At 36.1% G+C, this 22500-nt stretch overlaps 1 protein-coding gene across 10 annotated transcripts in view; it reads left to right on the forward strand.

The window, feature by feature from the left end:
• Orp8 (Oxysterol-binding protein-related protein 8) overlaps window positions 1-22500 on the forward strand; it is a 198713-nt gene that overhangs the window by 175802 nt on the left and 411 nt on the right. For 5 of the 10 annotated variants that reach the window (XM_070133065.1, XM_070133073.1, XM_070133071.1 and 2 more), the window contains 16 exons: window positions 3189-3410; window positions 3696-3840; window positions 4617-4847; window positions 5495-5884; window positions 6510-6727; window positions 9996-10174; window positions 10313-10490; window positions 10658-10754; window positions 11813-12009; window positions 12433-12558; window positions 13245-13277; window positions 15387-15530; window positions 16010-16114; window positions 16272-16439; window positions 16664-16827; window positions 17015-22500. The exon at window positions 17015-22500 is cut by the window's right edge and continues 411 nt beyond it. In XM_070133065.1, coding sequence (XP_069989166.1) covers window positions 3189-3410; window positions 3696-3840; window positions 4617-4847; window positions 5495-5884; window positions 6510-6727; window positions 9996-10174; window positions 10313-10490; window positions 10658-10754; window positions 11813-12009; window positions 12433-12558; window positions 13245-13277; window positions 15387-15530; window positions 16010-16114; window positions 16272-16439; window positions 16664-16827; window positions 17015-17270 — 2853 coding nt within the window. In that variant the 3' untranslated portion in view covers window positions 17271-22500. The remainder of the gene's footprint in view (window positions 1-3188; window positions 3411-3695; window positions 3841-4616; window positions 4848-5494; window positions 5885-6509; window positions 6728-9995; window positions 10175-10312; window positions 10491-10657; window positions 10755-11812; window positions 12010-12432; window positions 12559-13244; window positions 13278-15386; window positions 15531-16009; window positions 16115-16271; window positions 16440-16663; window positions 16828-17014) is intronic. The other 5 variants (XM_070133074.1, XM_070133067.1, XM_070133070.1 and 2 more) reach the window with 3 other exon arrangements.

A 22500-nucleotide genomic window follows, 5' to 3' on the forward strand; every position in this document is an offset into this window, starting at 1 on the left:
CTCTCTCTCTCTCTCTCTCTCTCTTCTCTCTCTCTCATCTCTCTCTCTCTCTTCTCTCTCTCTCTCTCTCTCTCTCTCTCTCTCTCTCTCTCTCTCTCTCTCTCTCTCTCTCTCTCTCTCTCTCTCTCTCTCTCTCTCTCTCTCTCTCTCTCTCTCTCTCTCTCTCTCTCTCTCTCTCTCTCTCTCTCTCTCTCTCTCTCTCTCTCTCTCTCTCTCTCTCTCTCTCTCTCTCTCTCTCTCTCTCTCTCTCTCTCTCTCTCTCTCTCTCTCTCTCTCTCTCTCTCTCTCTCTCTCTCTCTCTCTCTCTCTCTCTCTCTCTCTCTCTCTCTCTCTCTCTCTCTCTCTCTCTCTCTCTCTCTCTCTCTCTCTCTCTCTCTCTCTCTCTCTCTCTCTCTCTCTCTCTCTCTCTCTCTCTCTCTCTCTCTCTCTCTCTCTCTCTCTCTCTCTCTCTCTCTCTCTCTCTCTCTCTCTCTCTCTCTCTCTCTCTCTCTCTCTCTCTCTCTCTCTCTCTCTCTCTCTCTCTCTCTCTCTCTCTCTCTCTCTCTCTCTCTCTCTCTCTCTCTCTCTCTCTCTCTCTCTCTCTCTCTCTCTCTCTCTCTCTCTCTTCTCTCTCTCTCTCTCTCTCTCTCTCTCTCTCTCTCTCTCTCTCTCTCTCTCTCTCTCTCTTCTCTCTCTCTCTCTCTCTCTCTCTCTCTCTCTCTCTCTCTCTCTCTCTCTCTCTCTCTCTCTTCTCTTCTCTCTCTCTCTCTCTTCTCTCTCTCTCTCTCTCTCTCTCTCTCTCTCTCTCTCTCTCTCTCTCTCTCTCTCTCTCTCTCTCTCTCTCTCTCTCTCTCTCTCTCTCTCTCTCTCTCTCTCTCTTTCTCTTATCTCTCTCTCTCTCTCTTATCTCTCTCTTCTCTCTCGCTCACTTCTCTCTCTCTCTTTCACTCTATCTCTATCTATCTCTCTCTCTCTCTCTTTTCCCTCTCTTCCCTCTCGCTCACTTCTCTCTCTCTCTTTCACTGTATCTCTATCTATCTCTCTCTCTCCCTCTCTCTCTCTCTCTTCTCTCTCTTCTCTCTTCTCTCTCTCTATTCTCTCTCTCTCTCTCTCTCTCTCTCTCTCTCTCTCTCTCTCTCTCTCTCTCTCTCTCTCTCTCTCTCTCTCTCTCTCTCTCTCTCTCTCTCTCTCTCTCTCTCTCTCTCTCTCTTCTCTCTCTCTCTCTCTCTCTCTCTCTCTCTCTCTCTCTCTCTCTCTCTCTCTCTCTCTCTCTCTCTCTCTCTCTCTCTCTCTCTCTCTCTCTCTCTCTCTCTCTCTCTCTCTCTCTCTCTCTCTCTCTCTCTCTCTCTCTCTCTCTCTCTCTCTCTCTCTCTCTCTCTCTTCTCTCTCTCTCTCTCTCTCTCTCTCTCTCTCTCTCTCTCTCTCTCTCTCTCTCTCTCTCTCTCTCTCTCTCTCTCTCTCTCTCTCTCTCTCTCTCTCTCTCTCTCTCTCCTCTCTTCTCTCGCTCTCTCTCTCTCTCTCTCTCTCTCTCTCTCTCTCTCCCTCTCTCTCTCTCTCTCTCTCTCTCTCTCTCTCTCTCTCTCTCTCTCTCTCTCTCTCTCTCTCTCTCTCTCTCTCTCTCTCTCTCTCTCTCTCTCTCTCTCTCTCTCTCTCTCTCTCTCTCTCTCTCTCTCTCTCTTCTCTCTCTCTCTCTCCTCTCTCTCTCTCTCTCTCTCTCTCTCTCTCTCTCTCTCTCTCTCTCTCTCTCTCTCTCTCTCTCTCTCTCTCTCTCTCTCTCTCTCTCTCTCTCTCTCTCTCTCTCTCTCTCTCTCTCTCTCTCTCTCTCTCTCTCTCTCTCACTCTCTCTCTCTCTCTCTCACTCTCTCTCACTCTCTCTCACTCTCTCTCTCTAAGACAAACAGATGTACATACATATTGAATTCCATTTCATCTTATATAAAAGATTGTAGGCCTAAGAGCATATTCAGTATCCCTAAAATTGTTTTAATTCCTGTTTTTCCTTTTATGAAATAGCGGTTTGCCATAGATTATCAAAGTCAGTCCTTTTCATCAGGTATCCAGTGCATTTGTTCATCATTTGTCCATATCAGCGACACAGATTTATAAATCTTTCTTCTTGTTATTTCACCAAAGTAATGGTTATTGTCTCAGTATCTTTTACTTAGCCATCACTATTGCTTCATACCAAACACAAACTGAAATATATTACCTGACCTAGACATGAATTCTTCATACAAATTCATATTTCAGTCATATATGTCTGCCATCACTTTGGGTAGTTTTTATTTCTTATATTGATTGTATTATTATTTTTGTGTTGCATGTGGTGTTTGTAGAACAGCCTTGTTGGATCATTGTTACGTCCCCTTGTACAAGAGGTTTTGTGTCCCTTTAGTCACAGAGCAGACAAGTACTTATATATGACTGTTATTTAATTTTGTTCTTTTGGTAAATTTTCTGAGATTGGTAAGACATACTTACATTCTTACAGATGAAACATGTATAAATGCATGCACATTCATGCAGATATTATCTATATATATGCACTAGACAAGACTTGGTTCACCAAAGGTTAAAGTTAGTACATGTACATTCATAGCTTCCTAAATATGGAAACAAAAAGCTTGTTCAGATATGCAGTGCTTCAATCCCTTGTGAACATGGTTTATTTTCATTCTGAAGCAAACTGACGTGACAATCACCAACACTGATTACAGTAGCTGTTTTTTCCTTGTCCTAACCCGTAAGATTGTATAATTTTTTGTGACAATGTTTTTCATCAGATGAGGAATAAGTTATTTCATTAGTGATGAAACACATTTGCATTATGTATTATGGAGTGAAAAAGTAATATTAGTTGACATATCCTTTTGTTATTTCTGAATTAACTGGTATTTATTTATTTAAAGGTAGTAGATATTATAAAGGTATTAGAGAAAGAGATTTTGCTGAAAACCATTTTGGAGATAATACATTAATATGCTTTACCTTTTCACTATTGTTACTTATTTTTATCATTTATTTTTTCATCATTAAGCTGAATGTGAATATACCTGCTTTCCATTAATCTATAAGGGACTTACACCTTAATTTTACCTCAGATATAGTTATTATAAGATTTAGTTTATTTAGATAGTTATATTTAGATTCATATTTCTTTGCCTGACTGTATGTGAGTATCCTCATAACACTGGAAACCATTCCCACAGGGCACTTCCCTTTCTCGAAAGGAATCGTACAAAGACCAGCGGCGCAAGTACCGGTGCGAAAAGAAGAGAGTGGCTCGGGAACTTCTTAGTACCTTGAAAGACCCAGCTGTGGTTGTGCTGGCTGACTGGCTGAAGGTGCGAGGATCTCTCAAAGGATGGACCAAGCTGTGGTGTGTCCTGAAGCCTGGCATGTTGCTGTTATACAAGAGTGCTAAGGTGAAGGTAACTATCCAGAGGGGTCAGGTAATAACTTTGTAGGAAAATGATAGAAACAGGGGCTACCTCCTGTAGTCACATGCCACAACAAATCATAGAAGCTGGTAATAATTATTGTACATATTGTTGTTACACTTTGGCATTTAACAATTGACTGTTTTATATGGTAATTTGAATAGAATTACCATGCATTTTCATGATCAAATATATGTCTGTATCTTTTCTTGTTGTTTTATTCTTCCATGTATGATAAAACAAAATATTTGACTTAATCATTTCTTTATCATCCAGAGTAGCCATTGGGTGGGCACGGTGCTGCTGAATACATGTGAGCTGATCGAACGCCCTTCCAAGAAAGATGGATTTTGCTTCAAGCTCTTCCATCCCCTGGAACAGTCCATATGGGCGACAAAAGGGCCAGAGGGGGAAACAATGGGTGAGTCAGTGCCGTATGGCTATGGGGGTACTTGGTAGTGATATATATATATATATATATATATATATATATATATATATATATATATATATATATATATATATATATATATATATATATATATATATGTATATATATGTACATACACACACATATACACACACACACACACACACACACACACACACACACACACACACACACACACACACACACACACACACACACACACACACACACACACACACACACACACACACACACACTAACACACAAAAACACACAAAAACACATACACAAACACACACACACACACACACACACACACACACACACACACACACACACACACACACACACACACACACACACACACACACATATATACACACACACACACACACACACACACACACACACACACACACACACACACACACACACACACACACACACACACACACACACACACACACACACACACACGCACACACACACACACGCACACATACATGCATACAAACACACACACACACACGCACACACACACACACACACACACACACACACACACACACACACACACACACACACACACACACACACACACACACACACACACACACACACACACATACACATACATACATGTATACATATATATACATATATACATATATACATACTTATTAATATTTCCCTCACTTACAGTTATACTCTGCAGTGAAAACAATCAATCAGTGTTATGTATTGACCTCCTTTTTATGTTATTCCAGGTGCGGTAGTACAGCCATTCCCTTCATCGCACCTGATCTTCCGAGCTCCTTCCCAGGCAGCCGGGAAATGCTGGATGGACGCCTTGGAACTGGCTGTCCGATGCTCGTCAATTCTCATCCGCTCCATGACCTCATCCAGTAAAGCAGATGCTAACAATTCTATAACTTCCTCAACTTTAGCTGCGGACAAATGGAATGAGTCAGATTATGAGAAACATTTTAAGGATCAGGGTAAGTATTAGAAAAAAGTAGCTTTAGGATTATATTGTAAAAGAAAGTTGATGTGTAAACTTTAAATGTGTTGGATAGTGTACATTTCAGTATTTTCTTGTACTAGTAGTTGTGATTTTATTACAGCTTTTCACAATACATTTGTATAGTTATCATTTTAGGAGTAATATAAAGAGATTCAGTGTTGTGATTCAACAGAGCCTGCATCAACTCTGCTATGACTGTTCACTTACCTATGTTTTTTCTCTTTCTGTCTTTCTTTTTTTTCTCTCTCTCTCCTCTCTTTTACTCTCTTCATTCCTTCCCTCCCACCTCACTGAATGATACCTCTCCTGTTCTCTTGCTGTATGTACTTATTGCTTTTTGTATCCTGATCTTGTTATAATCTTAATTTCCACTTTGCTGTCCTTTTTTGCTGAATTGTGCATTTGGTGTTTTATGAAATTGGAATGTTGGCATGTCCATTATTATGCCAATGTATGTGCTTGCATGTTTCTCTTTATACAATTGTGCATTTCATCTTATACTTCGCGGTCATCTTTGTTCTTTGACTTCATTCTTTTACTGTCAAACCCATGCAATGAACATGGAAATGTGTGTTGTGTCAAATGTCTTTCAAAATGTCTGGATGACTTTTCAAACTGAAGACATCTCAGATGACTCAAGTCCCGGGCAGAGTGCAGACAACAGCCCTGTCATGACCCCACAGTCTACATGGAGAGACTGTCTCATTCAACTCCCTGGTACATCTAGTGTTGAAGTCACACCTACACATAGGGCAGCAATGCGTGGAGCAGCACAGCGTGATCCTTCACCAACTCCCTATTATCGTAAACTTGCAGCTGCTATTCATATGGCAGACCAGGAGCTAAAGGGTCATCCATCTAATAAAAGGGTGTCCCTTACCCCAGAGGATGCTTACTTTGCTGATCAGTCTCAAACCAACACACCTGAGTTGTCAGAGAACCAGAAGAAGAACTACTTTTTCAAAGCCATTCCCAAAGTTACAGAAAAGAACGTGAAGCCTGAAAAAGATGGTAACATTTCAACTTCATTTTAACTTTTTTTAAGTAATGATAATGTTTGTTTTTCTTTTTTTGCTGTTACTAAATTATTATGCTTTGAATTTGAAAATGTTATCTTGGCATATAAAAGCTTAATAGTTGCATGCTCATGAGTGACTGAAATTGTCTCCAATTTCATTACAAAAGGAAAGTATGAATGTCAGACTTCAGATCATTTTACGTAAAGCTTGTGACATTTGTCATTTATCCAGTTTATATATATACATTTATTTGCTTTTAAAGTTCTAATAAAAGTACCAAATACATAAAGGGATATCACCTACTGCTCACCCTAGTCACTGCTACATGGGAAACATAAATCATATGATAGATTTGTAGATTGTCTTGAAAGAGATTTACATGAAATTTCTCTTGATCCATGCTTTTTTTATTATCAGTCATTCTATATTTAGGTGCCTTGACATTTATTGACTTAGAAGCCAATATCAGCTCTTATAAGACCCTTTGGCAGCTAAGAGTAAAATGCTGGGTAATGCTTGTACTTGATCCCACATTTTTGTCCTGATGCCACCTGTTCCATCCTAAAACCCTTCCCTAAACCTGCAGACCTTACCCTTCCCTCTCCTAAACCCCACAGACCTGGATGATGCAAGCCACACAGATGAGAATGAACATCACCGTGAGTCAGGGCATTTTTCTGGAGCCGATGCCATGTCAGGAACAGAGTCAGAGTCCGAGGACGGCTCCCACAAGGGCGACGAGGAGCCGAGGGAAGACGAGGAGTATGACAGGGAGGATGAGATGACTCCAACAGAATCTCCTTACGTGCCTAATTTTGAAGGGGAAATGGGAGAGGTGAGCATGACGTGCCTCACTTTTCAAATGGAAGTCTTGTATGCGTGTTTCTTGTGTGTGTACATATGTGAGTGTGCGTGTGATTATGTGTACGTGTGTACATGTGTGCTTTCTTGGGTATTTTTTGGTGGTGGTGTAGCATGTATGCATTTTATATACATGTATGTATTTGTACATGTCTGCCTATCTTAATTTTTCTTTCTACATTTTCCTATTTTTATATTTTTTACATACAAACAGGATACTGATATATATTGACTGAATCCCAATCTCATGTATTGTGAAGTACCCGCAGATGTTTTGTTGGTGAGTGAGAGTAAGTTTGCTTTAACCATGGCAAAGCTTACTTAGTGCATTTCTGTAAGGGTACTTTTCAACTAAGTTTGCTGTCATTATAAACACAAGCAATAGTAGATATAAAAGCTTTAAGGGCATATTAGGTTTTCAAGATAGAGTATCATTAAGTACAAGTTATTTTTCCCAAGATTGAAAACTTTGTCATATTTACTTGGTGTCCATAAATAAGGTAGAGAAAAGAAGTGTTTTACTTTTTTTTTTTTTACATTACATCAGTATTACATTTCATATTTTTTCATCTGAAACTTTCTGAGTAGTTTTTAGGTTATCGTTTCATACAACTACGTTACTACTATATCTACTATAATATATGATGAAAATTTTTCTTCTAAATAAACTATGAATCTATGTATTTACTTATCCAGTTTCTCAGATTTGTTAATTGTTGAATTGAATGCTAGTATCAGGCAAAAATCAAGGACCACATACTATTGAAAATAAATCTTCAATTGAGCAAATTTGCTTTAGCCATCCTTTTTTGGGGGGGAGGGAGGTTGTAATAAAGCTCACGAAGGAGACATTAGCCATATTTGGAAATAGGCTGATCTATCTCTTTACCATGCCTAACTTAACCCATTGGATCTGGTTGTGTCACAGAAGTCACAGTGCCGAAAATATGGGCAGTAGGTTATGTAATTAGCCAACATCCTGGGCATGCAGTGCATAGGCCAGGTGTGCACAAACACACATGAGTGGTGACAATCCTCTGTTTATCCCCTTTGCAAAGTTATTTTGTGTAAACATTTACCAATGTCCATATTTGTCTTTTGATTTGCTTTATCCAGATGAAAATAGCGTATTTTCTTTGCACAGACTCCATATCATCTCTCTAGGTAGCAAATTACTCAGTGCAAGAAAAAAAAGTATAGTGTCATAAATCCATTTTTTTCATAATTTTCAATTTTTCGTAATAATCCCGGGGCTGCTGGTCACAGCGGCCAGAAATACAGTGCACAGCATGGAAATGGCATCCCCTCTGGAGCTGGCTCTCTTTCAGTTACAGTTTATGTATGTCACATTCCACATTCTTATAACGATGAGAATAATGCTAAAGCTCCCCCCTTCAAAGTACCAAATGAATCAACCCACACTCAAAGACATTTGTGCACTCGAGACGAGTCTTTTCTGTCACCCTGGCTTTCGCTCATATTGGCAAATTTGCATCACCCAGCCTGTAGCTATTTTGCCCAATGACATCATGTTCATGTCACCAGGGCCGCAACCCAGATTTTTCCATGACTGGACTGTAACATCATCCGGATTGTAGGGGTTAATGATAGCAGGAGACCCATCCTTTAACCTTAGTTCTACTTTTAGTTGTATACTGTTTGGCAATGTAGGTAGAATATGATCATAAATTTTATACCACAATTTGAAGTGTGAAAAACACTTGTTTTTTAGTTTATAGTCTAGGTATGAAATTTCTTATTTAGATATAAAATATTTCGTTCTGTTTTAGATCTCATTAATTCTTGACATCATAGATTCCTGTTTGCAGAAAGAAGTAGAGGCTAGGGTTGATGTTCACCTTTTTCATCATATAATTTGCTTAATTTATCCACTCTAAAATTAGCATGAAATTGTATTGGTAAATCTCTCATTTGTTCCTTTTGCCTCTCTGTAAGGACTCCAAGATTCTTAGTTTTGTCTGTTTATTATCTCCATTCTTTTCAGGTGTCCAAGTCATTTTCCTGGGATTCTCCTATACTTAACATTTTCATCTCTATAGCCTTTCTGTCTGTTAGAAATAGAAGGGAATCCTCTCATTGTGTAGGTAGCTTGTTGTACTGCCTGCTTTGCCTTATACTTGTATAAGGAAAGTAGGATATGACTACAAATTTAATAACCCTAATTAATATTGGAATAATATTGCTAACCCAAAGAATGGACATTTTAGATCAAGAAGATACTATCATTTTCTTAAAGTAGGAATGTCTGTGATATGCTTCATTAATCAAACAATTTGAACTGTTTATATTCCTCCAGGGTCTTAAATGTTATTCTTTAAAATAATCTTTCAGGAAAGAGACTGCAGTGACATTAGATATCTTGATGTTTTTCTTTATATGAATATTTTTTGTGGTATTTACCTATATTTATTTATTGCTAATCATATTTTATTATGGAGTATATTAATTTGAATGCTAGGCTATCTAACTGTCTGAAGTTGAATAATTGTAGTCATTAGTAATGTTGGTCAGAAGGACATTTCTTGACCACTGGGTGGAAATTTTACTGATTACTGAGAAAATGTTTATTTCCTCTTTATTTTTTATATGGTGTGCTTATTTGTTTTTGTTTCATAATTTTCCATAACTAGGCATGATGGAAAGTAAATTCATATATTGGTAAATGATACCTGCATGTTATAACCCAAATAAGCTTAGGACAGTGGGTTTGTAAGTACAACTTGCACTTTCATACTTGTGAGCAGGGAAATAAAAAGTCTGGCTAAAGCAGATGTGCATATTCTCTGAAGCAGTCAGGGCTGTAGACAATATATATATCCTTAACATGATCTGTGCGTATATATTTTCTTGTAACTTTCATTATATGCAGGTCATACACTGATTGATAGTGCATGATGTTGCAGCCAATGGTACCAGCTTCCTGCTCATCAGTTTCATGTTCCTGATTTGTCATAGCATTCATACAACATAACTCTTCCGAGTCCTGAATTTATTCCTTTGTAAAATTTATTGCAACAATGTACAAATGGTAATTCAATTATTAGAGTAAGTGAGAATAAAATTCATATCACATTCTTTTAAGTCTATTCTATCTAGATGAAGTGGATTGATAGTGAGCATAAGTATGTTAGTATCCCAGTATGTTTATTAGGTAGACTTCGTCAGTCACAAGTACTTTCTAATATGTCATGGACATACTAACTCTGAAATATTTATTTTAGGCTGGAGAACAAGTAGAGGAGTTGGAGGAAGAAAACAAATCCCTCATTTGGTTCTTGCTGAAGCAAGTTCGGCCTGGGATGGATCTCTCCAAAGTGGTGCTGCCAACTTTCATCCTGGAGCCAAGATCCTTTTTAGACAAACTCTCAGACTATTACTATCATGCAGATCTCATTCCCAAGTTAGTATAGGTCAATTAGTGGACAGTGCATTTTCTGTCTTTTTTATATCTTGAGTTCCAGTTTGAGTTTTAAAGAGCTGAGATTCACTTAGTCGGATATATGTATATATTTTTAACAATTGCAATATATCTGAACAGAGCAGTACAAGAGGACGACCCCTTTACACGAATGAAAGAGGTTGTCAGATGGTACCTCTCAGGATTTTACAAGAAACCAAAGGGGCTCAAGAAGCCTTACAACCCTATTCTTGGAGAAACTTTCCGATGCTATTGGAGACACCCTAATGGTTCACGAACTTTCTATGTTGCTGAGCAGGTTGGAAAATTTTCTTTGTATTTTTCTGTATTTAAGATATTCTCCTGTTCAGGTATTAGTGTTTTCTTGTATTCTTTAATAGGTTTACATTTTTATAAATGTGTAATTTTTATTTGATTAATATAAGAGTTATTATGATGTATCAATTTTGTATTAATGTCTTACAGGTATCCCACCATCCTCCAGTATCAGCTGTCTATGTTACTAATAGACAAGAGGGATTCTCTGTCACTGCAACTGTTTTAGCCAAATCAAAATTCTATGGTAGGCTTGATGATTATTATTACTGTTTTATAAGTATTGTATTTGAATAGTGCTTATCATAATTTGATTAAATTGATGTTTTCATTCCATTCATGTTCATGTTGTCTTCAAGTATAGATTTGCTTTCATTTAAAATAAGTCACACAACAAATTGAATATTGATTGCTATTTTAGGATCAAGAAGTACTGTAATGTAAACAGTAAAAAAAAAAGATCACCCATTGGTGTCAGGAGATCATGTATGCTTGCCTTGTCCATTGTGAATTTTGCTTAAGAACTTTACTTACAGATAAATAGCTCCAGAAATGATTCATCACCAAGAAGTTACTAGGCCTCACTTGTTTACCTCGTTCCTTGATTTTTGGAAAATAATTTTTTCTATAACAATTATTGTTAGTAATGGCAATAAAAAGATGATGATAATGATGATATTATGATAGTGCTAGTGATGATACTAGTTGTAGTAATGGTCATAATGATAATAAAAATATTAAAATGATGATAATTACTGATCATGAAAATTATGAAATAATAATGGTACTAATGATAATGATAATGAGGATGATAAAATAATGATAATATCAATAATGATAATAATGATAACAACAGTATTTAATGATAATGATTGTTATAATAATTATAATGATGATGATGATAACCATGATAGTAATAATGATAATGATAATAAGAATGATAATGATAACAATAATAGTGATAAAGATAATAATAATAGTGATAATTATAATAAGAAAGATAATCAGGAGAATAGCAATAAGAGAAGAAGAGTAATGATGACGATAGAAAAAAAATGATGATAATAATGTGAATGGCAGGATTGATGTTGCAAATGAAAGACATTTACTTGAACTCTCAAGAAACAAAGTAAACAGGTGTGGACAGTTGTTAGGCCTTCTGTTTGACAATGACAAAACAAAACTACAGTGGACAATGCATGTACTCAGTGGGTTTATAATCTCGCCTCAAACAAATACAAGCTTCATAACTGCATATATAACTTCATGCATGTTCACACTAACTTTATAGTAATATTGTTATAGGTAACTCCACATCTGCCATATTGGACGGCAATGTGCTCTTGACTCTCTTGCCTCGTGGAGAGGATTATGTCATGAACATGCCGTATGCGCACTGCAAAGGAATTCTTATGGGAACTCTGACCATGGAGCTAGGAGGAAAAGTTACCATTGAGTGTGAAAAGACTGGCTACAGAACAGAGTTAGAATTTAAACTAAGGGTAAGTTTCTTGCCATATTATGAGGATTTTTCTCCCCCTGTGTCTTATGTCTCTTACATGTGTATAGAATTCTAAATATTTGTATGATATCCAGGAAAGAGAGATTTAGTTTTACTATAATCTACTAGCAAGTTGTTTGGCTGAATTACTTTCAATCCATTCTAGGAGTGGAGATATGAGCTCTACACTCCTTGTAACTGTAAAAGTAAATGGTAGTATAGTAGACATCATACAAAGATATTTTTTTCCTAGTGCTAATTGAGTATAATGAGCAAGTTAAGATCATATAAAATGTCTTGCAGCCTCACATAACCTTTTATGATCAGCCAAAATGTTTTGAGGCAAACAAAGTAGACAAGTTTCAGTATTCTTGACATTATCAACATCATACTGATGATTTCTTTTCCTTTACTTTACTTCCAGCCCTTCCTTAGTGGTTATGAAGCAAACAACATGGTGAGCGGCAAGATAAAGTTGGGCAAGGACACATTAGCAACTTTGGAAGGATACTGGGACGGCAAAATTTCTTTCACTGACAAACGTAAAGGGGTATGTAATAATACTTACAGGCTCATTGTTTGCTCAAAGTACAGATGTTACCCTGTAGTTTTGAAGGAGATTTATGTGTTCTATTAGACATTGTGAAATTTGTAAACCCAGTTCTTGATATAAGTGTTTATTTGAACCTGACCTTACCTTTGTTAGATATTCTGCATGTCTTTAGATAGTTTCTTTATGGTATACTATATGGGTGCAAGATCATAGCGTTCATATAAGTAGAATTTCAGAGTAAGAGATGTATTTTGTGATGTGTGGATTATCATCCTCTCCCAGAACACCAGGTTTGATTGAGAAGCAAAATATATGAAAAAATCAACATTAGAGCATCAACTGTTTATTCTTTCCTTCTCAACTTAAGCATTTATTTATTATATTTGTTAACAGTTGTTATTCCAGTATTTAAGAAATCTTACATAACTATATCTAGACACTTGAATACACTCAGCTATTCATACACATAAACACATACCTGTATCCCCATACATCCACCTACATCCACATCAACCCACCCACCCATATACAAAGAGTAGTTGTAAATGTAGTAGTTAACTTCCGTATAGATTATTTAGTGTCATTGACCTAGCGAAAGAAAAAGGCTAATTTAGAATTCCAAAGGATTCTAAAGTTTTTTTTACAGTAAGTTGTTGACTGTTCCTTGAATTTTAATGCTGCAGGACAAAGGACAGACGCAAAGGAGTACGTACATGGTGGGATATCATTTGTTACACAATCAGCTTATTATTTACCTTTTAGCTATAATCTATAAATAGATGACTTGAACACGTTTTATGACCGGTCATTCTGTCTGTCATGAATGACTTATATCATGACGCTGAGTAAATTTGCCAGCCTTCATTGATTCGCCTTCCTTCATCCGGCTCGAACAGTTGACGCTCTACTGTATCTGTGGGATAAGTGGTACAGACCAAGCAATTGATGATAAGCAAGTTGACAATTATAAAAATCCTGTGAAACCTCATTAATAATGATCTTTGTTTTAGGTTGTCTATATGCTGAATCTTGAAATCAAGGCTAGGTATATACTGAAGTTGAATAACTATGATATTGCAGATATTTGCATGTTGAAAGTATTTGCTGTACACAGCATTGTTGTAACCCTTGTAAGATGGTTTTTAGTAATGTCCCTATTTGCATATCCCCTTTTGTTTCTTATACTTTGTAGCATTAAAAGTTAATGTACAGAAAAATTATATAGGCTGTTCATATCCACCTTTAGCCAATATATTCTGTATGCATCATCTCTGTTGCAGAGTTATCATGTTTTGGGGAGTTGAAAATTATTTGCTTGATATGAGACGTGTACAGTGTAGATTATTAGTGAGGTTTCATAGCAATATAGTTTTTGTAGTTCTGTTTTCAGACTTGAAGTAGATTCACTTAATAAGATAAAATAAATGTAGTGCATTTAAGTATAAGCAACAGTATGAAATTTTTCTAATAGAATTTAGATACAAAAAATATGGCTAGTTACCCAGTGTATATTACATGGTACAAGCACCAGTAGACAGGCTTTTTATCTCATGTTTTAAGAATCAAGCATCTTCCTGAAATCTTGTGTTTTATATTGTCACGGTACTCAGTTAACAATTGCAATTATTTTGTGCATTGTGTTGTGGAAAGATGGAGAAAGACCAATAAACACAGATGGACAGACCCCAAAGACAGAAATGGACTGTCTGTGTATGGTTTTGTGTGTGAAAAAGTGTAAGGAAGATTAGATAAGTGTTCATGCATGTGTGTATGCAAGCATGCATGTAGGCTTGTGTATGTGTGTGTGTGTGTTTGTGTGCTTGTATGGATATGCATAGTAATAAGTAATTGTTATGTTTGTACATGCACATTTGCACATGAAAATAAATGTATGGAAACCAATTTTCTTGCTATTTAGTAACAGTTGTCTTGCACACTAGTGGAATGGGGTATATAACTTGCAACCCCTTTGCTCTGGAGAATGTTGCACATGGAAATATATTAGATCAGTTGACATACATAAGTTATATGTAAAAGTGTAACAATAAAAGTCTGAATACAGTTAGTTGTATATCAGAAGGGAGGAGAGAAAATATATAAAGAAGGATGAATATTATTACCTTTGCTATAACTTCTTTTATGCAAAATATTTAAAGTAGAATAGGTACTGCAGGGTTACTTTTTGTATAGAACTGAAAAAATACATATGCAAAACATGGTTAATATTAATGACTTAGTTAAGAATTTAGTGAATTGAGGTATTTATCATAAGAAAAGAAATATGAATTCTAGATATCTCATCTGTCTTAGTCACCTTGTAAAGGGATTGATTAATAGAGGAATAGGTTAGTGAACTGAATGTAAGGATACAGGAAAGCTCAGTGAAAGTTGAAATACAAAGGACTGAAAAGATTTCAAGGGGAAAATATTTGTATTTATTTTCCAGCTGAGGGTGATTTTACTTAATTTCCCAGAGGATTTTTTAAATGTAGAATTGAGGAATTATAAGATTAAGTATATTGAATATATTTTTTTATCTTTGTCTTACTATATTTATGTATCTCTATCACTCTTTTCTTCGTCCTCTCCTCCTTTCTATCTTTATTCCTCTTCATTTTTTTTCTTCTTCTTCATCTATATATATGTCTTTAAATATCTTTCTGTTTTGCGATCTTCTCCTTTTCTATTCCGTTTATTCTGTGAAAGTTTGATCCGGCCTTTAGCTAGACTGAACAGGATCGTCCCCAACTGTACAAAATATGAATTTTGTTCACTTTGTTCATTCACCACTCACTTATGAGAGCTCTTGGATCTTTGACCAACAGGAGGAGGAGGTGTTGTGGCATGCGACCCCAGAGGTGAAGATGCAGCGGCTCCAGCGATTCACAGTGGCTATGGACCAGCAAGGATCATTTGAGTCAGAAAAATTATGGCAATTAGTTTCATTAGCCATCAAGAATGATGATCAGGTAGGAGAGTGGAAATGTTTTGATGCAACATTGTTTTTGTGTAATTAATAGCAAGTTACAGCATCAGATGGCAGATTGCAAGAAAGCTGCAAAATAAGAAACACAAAACTTCCAGTAGATTGGTGCATGAATAATAAGTGGTAATATTTACATATACTAGAGTGACTGTAGCATACTCTCTCTCTCTCTCTCTCTCTCTCTCTCTCTCTCTCTCTCTCTCTCTCTCTCTCTCTCTCTCTCTCTCTCTCTCTCTCTCTCTCTCTCTCTCTCTCTCTCTCTCTCTCTCCCCCCCCCTCCCACCCTCCCTCTCCCTCTCCCTCTCCCTCTCCCTCCCTCCCTCCCTCCCTCCCTCCCTCCCTCCCTCCCTCCCTCCCCCATCCCCCCTCCCCCATTCCCCATCCCCCATCTACTTTTCTCTGCTTATTAATGTTTATTACAATAGGATTTATAGTGTACACAGCTGTCATTTCACTTTACAGGTTGCAGCTACAGAAGAGAAAACCATTTTGGAAGAGGCCCAACGCAGTGAAGCCAGAGAAAGGAAAGCAAAATGTGAAGAGTGGGTTCCTAAGTATTTTACGCAGGTAAGTCATAATAATATCTTAGGGAAGAAAAAGGTAAATTGAAGGTAATTAGCATGTAACAGCTTTTGCTCAGGCTTGTTAGAAATAAAGTCTCCTAATTTTCATGGACCTTCTTCAATTACTCAGTTTCTCATTGTATGTTTAAATCTTTCAACAGGAACCAGTGAGTGGAGTTTATGTTTACAAGCACTCAGATCTTCGACCTTGGGACCCAAGAACAGATCTCTTCCAGTACGAGTTCAATTATATAATATCAACCAAGACAAGGCATAAAGCACCAATGATAAGGACAGCATCTATTGTCAGTGTGGATCCAAAGTGTGAGGTGGGTTATAAAGTTGTCTTTGACACCGTGATGGTTTTAAAGGTTAATACATCTGACAGTAAAGAATTTGTATTACAACAGTATTCCTTGAGTTTGTAATAGTGAGGAAACAAACTTCAATGTGACATATTAGAGGCACTACAACAATAATGATATTATGAATAGGGATGTAGGTGCAGAAACCTCTGATTGTCATACATTGTTTTAACTGATTTTTTCCATAGGTTGTGCGCAAGGATGGAGTGCAGAGACTAAGAGGAGTGTTGGAACTAGCAGCAGCTGAAGAAACGAGTTCTGGTGACCATGATGACCTTCAGGATATGCCTGAGCGTCCTGCAAGCACAGTACCTCTGCCAGCCAAAAGACAGAGTCACTCATTATCACCCAGGTGTGTATTAAACTCATCCACTGCAGCATTGTGAATGCCAATTGCTTTGGTTGTATTAAGATGTGGTAATCTTTAAAGAAGTTTATGATTTTTCTAGTTCTCTATGCATAAGCTTAGAAGGCAAGAGAAATGAGATTTCCACAAATATGTCATAGTGTATGATTCTAAATTTGTTTTATTCCTGCAGCATCCTTGAAGCTCTCAATAAGATGTTGGTAACGCAAGATAGTCTCATAACAGAAATGAAGGGTTTACGCCAAGATGTAGATGGTCTGCACCGCCGCCTATCAGCCATGGACAGTCCCAAGCATCGGGCTGCTTTGCGCGCTTCTACTTCTCAGGAATCCGCAAGTCCTTTATCCACTCAGTCTTGGGCTTCGATTCTCGTTGCTCTCATTTTTTACTCACTGATACAGTGGCTAGTGGAGAAGATACGCTCATAGCCACAGGTGCTGGGTAGATTGTTTACTCATCCAAATTGTTATAGTTTTATGGACTTGGAGTCTTTTATCAGTAAAGTCTCCTGTATAGTATTAATTTCCCAAAGTTTTAATAAAAAGAAGTGGATTGGGGCAAAATTCTTTTTAGTGACAAATATAATGTATTTTAACATTTGTCAAAATATTTGACATTAGTATTTTCCCTCACAGGGAATGAGTTTTTTTACACGTAAAAAGGGAATAGGAAAAAAAGGCAATTTTCTTGTATATTCAAACTCGAGACTGAATCCTTTTACTGTGATTAACATTCCATTCTCAGATGGTCTCTCTCTCTCTCTCTCTTTCTCTCCTTTCATGTACATGGCTGAAAATGAAGATTTTTCTTTCTCTCTTTCTTTTTTTTTTTTTTTTTTTTTTTTTTCATGCCACACATCTTTCTTGTTGTTTGATCTGATAGAGGGAATCTTTTGTTAGATGTTTTGCAATTGCTGCATTGTTTTATGTAAATTATTATTATTATTTTTTTTTTTTTTTACACAGTCTATTGCAGCATATGACATAGTAACATGATGACCTTCTTTCAACAGATCTAGATAAGTGTTAAGGGATGTTTACCATAAAGAATTGGATTCATTTTGTTCCTATTATGCAGATTGTTTCCATGCCTGATTATTCTGCCTTTAGTTCATGCTATGTCTGGGTGCATCACACAGAATCTCATATACTTGTTATGCTGTTCACTATTACAGTCAGAGGAAGAAAAGTGCCACTATGGGTAGTTTACCTGATCATGTATTCTGTACAAATGTTTTAAATGCAGGTATTATTTATTTATTATTATCGTTATTATTTTCATCTTCATGCTGGTTACTAAAGCTCTTGTGTCTTTCCATTTCTTTTGTTTTTGTTTTTCTCAGTTCTCTACTTGTCTAGTATTTTTTCTTCAACTGTTTTTTCTTCTATATCTTCATTTTTTCTCTTTTTTACAATTTCTTATTAACATTAGTTATGAGGAACTCTTGTTATTTACATACTTTCATGTTTTGCATTATTCATCATGTTAGACATCCTATTGTAACATGCATTGTGTTATTGTGTTATCAGGTGCTCCTTATAATGCTGTCTCTGTTATTATCAAAGATTGTGTGGAATAGTTTATGATCTGGCGAATGCAGTCTTGAAAACATGATCTGGAATAGATACTGTGCTTGTTATTCATTGGTTGGAGGTACATACAGTACAGGTTTCAGGAAAGTTGAGCTTATGTGTTGTGAATAATGCCCTGGTTGAACGTGCACTTTAGAAGTCAAATGGGTACAAGGTTGACTCAGGTAGCATAAGTTACTAATAGTATGATATTTATTATATCATTCATATATAGAAATAGCATTATTTGGAGAGGTTCAGATACAGAGATGATGGAATGATACAATATATGTGAAATTAGAAAAGATGATATGGTGCTAAACATGAAATATAACAATTAACAAATAACATATACTATATGTATATTCTCTCTCTCTCTCTCTCTCTCTCTCTCTCTCTCTCTCTCTCTCTCTCTCTCTCTCTCTCTCTCTCTCTCTCTCTCTCTCTCTCTCTCTCTCTCTCTCTCTCTCTCTCTCTCTCTCTCTCTCTCTCTCCCTCTCTCTCTCTCTCTCTCTCTCTTCTCTCCCCCCTCTCTCCCCCCCCCCCCCTCCCACAAGTTGTTCCTTTTTGAAGAAACAGTTATTGAAAGGAAGTATTATAGGGAGTTTGTCCCTCATTTATGATTTGCATCATGCTCTTTTCTATATAGATTTTCCTAAATTTGGCTCTCTTATTAGAGTATACTTATTTATAACTTCAGATTTTTTGCTTCTTTTTTAAATAAATGGATGTAACAGATTGCAGTGTTATGATTAAGCTACACACAAGTACAACAACCCATGCACAGCAGCATATGTGCGTGTGACACACACACGCACACACACACACACACACACACACACACACACACACACTCACACTCACACTCACACTCACACTCACACACACACACACACACACACACACACACACACACACACACACACACACACACACACACACACACACACACACACACACACACACACACACACACACACACACACACACACACATACACACACACACACACACACACACACACACACACTCATACAGAGTCAACAAGGTAAAGAGTGGACATGCAAAATGTTGTAACAAATTTTTATGGTATATCCACAGGGGAAAAATAAAATAGGGTATATGGTTCCAAGGATTTCGAGGAAAGGATTCAAAGTAAAGAGGTTTCCATATTGCTTGCTGTGTATTTTAAACTTGAATATTGACTGAAATAATCTTACCCCAGTAAAGATATTTTGCTCAACAAATTTACGGATTCAAAAAGTTTGTGCTGTACAGATTGTGAAGGTTGCAGGTGGGCAGCCCTTGATTATAGGATCAGCGGAGTATGTGCAGAGTTTAGCACATAAACTAAAGATAGAATGAAAAGGAAATACATGATTTATAGGCAGTAAACATCATAGAATCAAATTACAGTCATCAAAGCTACGTGTGCACATCTCATGCTTACTCAATTACAAGCATGTCTACTAAACTTGATATTTCAGGGAAAGAACATTTAGTTGAGAATATTTCTGAATTATTTCATATTTTTCTACTCTTTGTAATTACAAAATTTATATGGCTTCTTTGTCATGTAGTAAGCAAAAGAAGTTAGGAAGGCAAGATACCACAGACACATATTAAGAAAAAAAATAACAATATTCAAACATATGGATAAAACTGCTGATGTAAATATTTCAGGATAATCAATTTTAGAATAGAAGATGTAGATGCAAGTGTGTTTGAAGAAGTTGGAAATTTTAAGAAATTACTAAATTAAAAAATGTTATGGCTTTATATACTTTGCTCAATATGAGAGCAAAATTTATCTAATCCTGCACCTGGTTGTAGGTCTATTACTCAATTTCTCAAACTGGGTCTGGGAGTCTCACAGTCTTCCTTTCCTCAAAATCTCCTTGTCTCCACATAGTAGGACTGTGCTGAACTGACTATTACTTGCTGTATTCAAGCTGGTGTTAAAGACTTCAAGAATAGAACTCTTACGGTTTTTACACTGGCTGTGGCATTTCTGTTTTCTTAGGTTTTCTGGGGCTTATATCAGCCATTCACACTAACTTGTTGATTATTAAATTTTTTAACAATAGGTCCATTTTTATGAAGAAAACTATAAATGAATTCAACTAAATCATTTGACAAGATGACTGGAGTATCTGTGATTTGTAGAGTAGTAGAGCCTTTAAGAAGATGACACATTTACAAAGAAAAGGAAAGCACTAGATTGATTGTCACTGAAAAATGATTGTTTACTCATGATGTTTTCTTAAGTATACCTTTGCTTACAGAAATATGTTGTTATATGATTTATATTACATTTATCTTGTACAAAACCCTGATTTTGGAAATGTCAGTCAAATCATAAATACATGGACATTTTCCCATACTGGCAGCTTTGTTATATATAAAATGTGCAGTCTTTACATAAGCCAAAACAGTTGTTTAAGGCCAATGCACAATATAGTCTTAGCATAGCATGAAGTTGCCATATTATATATATCATGAGTGTTGGACACACAATAAGAAATACTGGCATTTACCTTTAGATTGACAGATTTATGATATGTAACTAGATTTTACTCTAAAGATGAACTGTTTGATGTCTGGCACTATGTCAGTAAAAGGCAACTTAGGATTCCTTGAATACAATTGTAAAGAGAGCCTTACATAGACTTTGTAGACCTAAAAGCACAGAGCTGGTAATAGAGCAGTAGGTCGTATTAGATGCACCCTGAAACACATTTTTAAGTGGTCAAGAATTTTGAAAGTTTGTCATGGATAACAAAGCTTTTAGCTAATCGTATTTTGAAATTAGAGTAAAGCATGTTGTTCATGACAAGTGATCATAATTGTTGGTCTCAGATTTTCTACAGAGATAAGTACACAACTGATTATGTATTTTTCTTTTCTTTCTTTTCTTTTTCAAAGTTTGATGTAGATGATTGTTGTTTATTTCAGTATTCTCTATTTTCTCTTCCTAATTATTGAATTAGAGTAGGTTTTTAATGGAATCATTTTCATCATATGATTTTATTTTAGAAATTTACACAAGTAGATAAACAAGTAGTTTTTCTTAGATTTTTTCCAGTAGATGCTTCAGCAATTTTTTTATTTCATATATCACTGTATACCCACCAAAGTAGTTGGAAGGAGGAATCTTTGTTATACTCTTACAGTATTTGGAATGAATGTAGATCTTGGGCAGCAGTGCAGTCTAAAAGCTTGCCTCAAAAACGTGCTATTTCCATTTAAATATTTAAGATATTTATATTGTACTAGATGATGAATATTTAATGGAAATTTGTTTCACACACATACAAAGCATATTTATATACATGCTCATGTAAATATATTGTTATCATGTTGTTCAGAATAACATAGTGCTCAAGTGCATAAAGAAAGGGTTTAGCATTATTTGTGGACAAGTGTTCAATGTGTTTGTATATTGTAAGGGAAGCACTTCTCATATGCCAGTGAGAGAGCATGTAAACAGAACAACAGAATGATCACTGTAAAGTTATATTTACAATGCGAATTGTAGTTTCTTCAAAGTTTATTTTCTTTATAGAAAAAGAAATAAAATGTATACATTTAGAATGCAGGATTCTTGAAACAAATTCAGTGTGATATTGGTTTTTGGAAACACCTATTTAAATCAGCCATCTGGAATCTTTTGTGTGATATGTTAGCATTGTATATTCCTGGTTTACTACAATGATGTATTGTTACCTATGTGATTAACTCATTTTCTTGTATCATGAAAAGTAATATATTCAGTATATTATTTTACTCAGATTTTTGTTTGAACTGCATGTTTCAATGGAGGATATACATTACCATATCCTTTTTGATATGCAGAATGATTCATAACATAAGCTTCCCAGTACACCAGGGTATGTGAAATCAGTTTCAGAAGTGCAGTGCACATTCCAGAGATAGTGTTTGAGATTTGTTTGATGTGAGGCAACATTTAGTGTGTGTAGTGTATAGAATGTATACATATAACACACAGAAGTACAGTAACAATACTTTCAGGCAACATGAGAGGGCAAAAAATATATATTTACATATCTGTATATCATATTATGTA

Source organism: Penaeus vannamei, chromosome 18, assembly GCF_042767895.1.
Source record: "Penaeus vannamei isolate JL-2024 chromosome 18, ASM4276789v1, whole genome shotgun sequence".
NCBI lineage: Eukaryota > Metazoa > Arthropoda > Malacostraca > Decapoda > Penaeidae > Penaeus > Penaeus vannamei.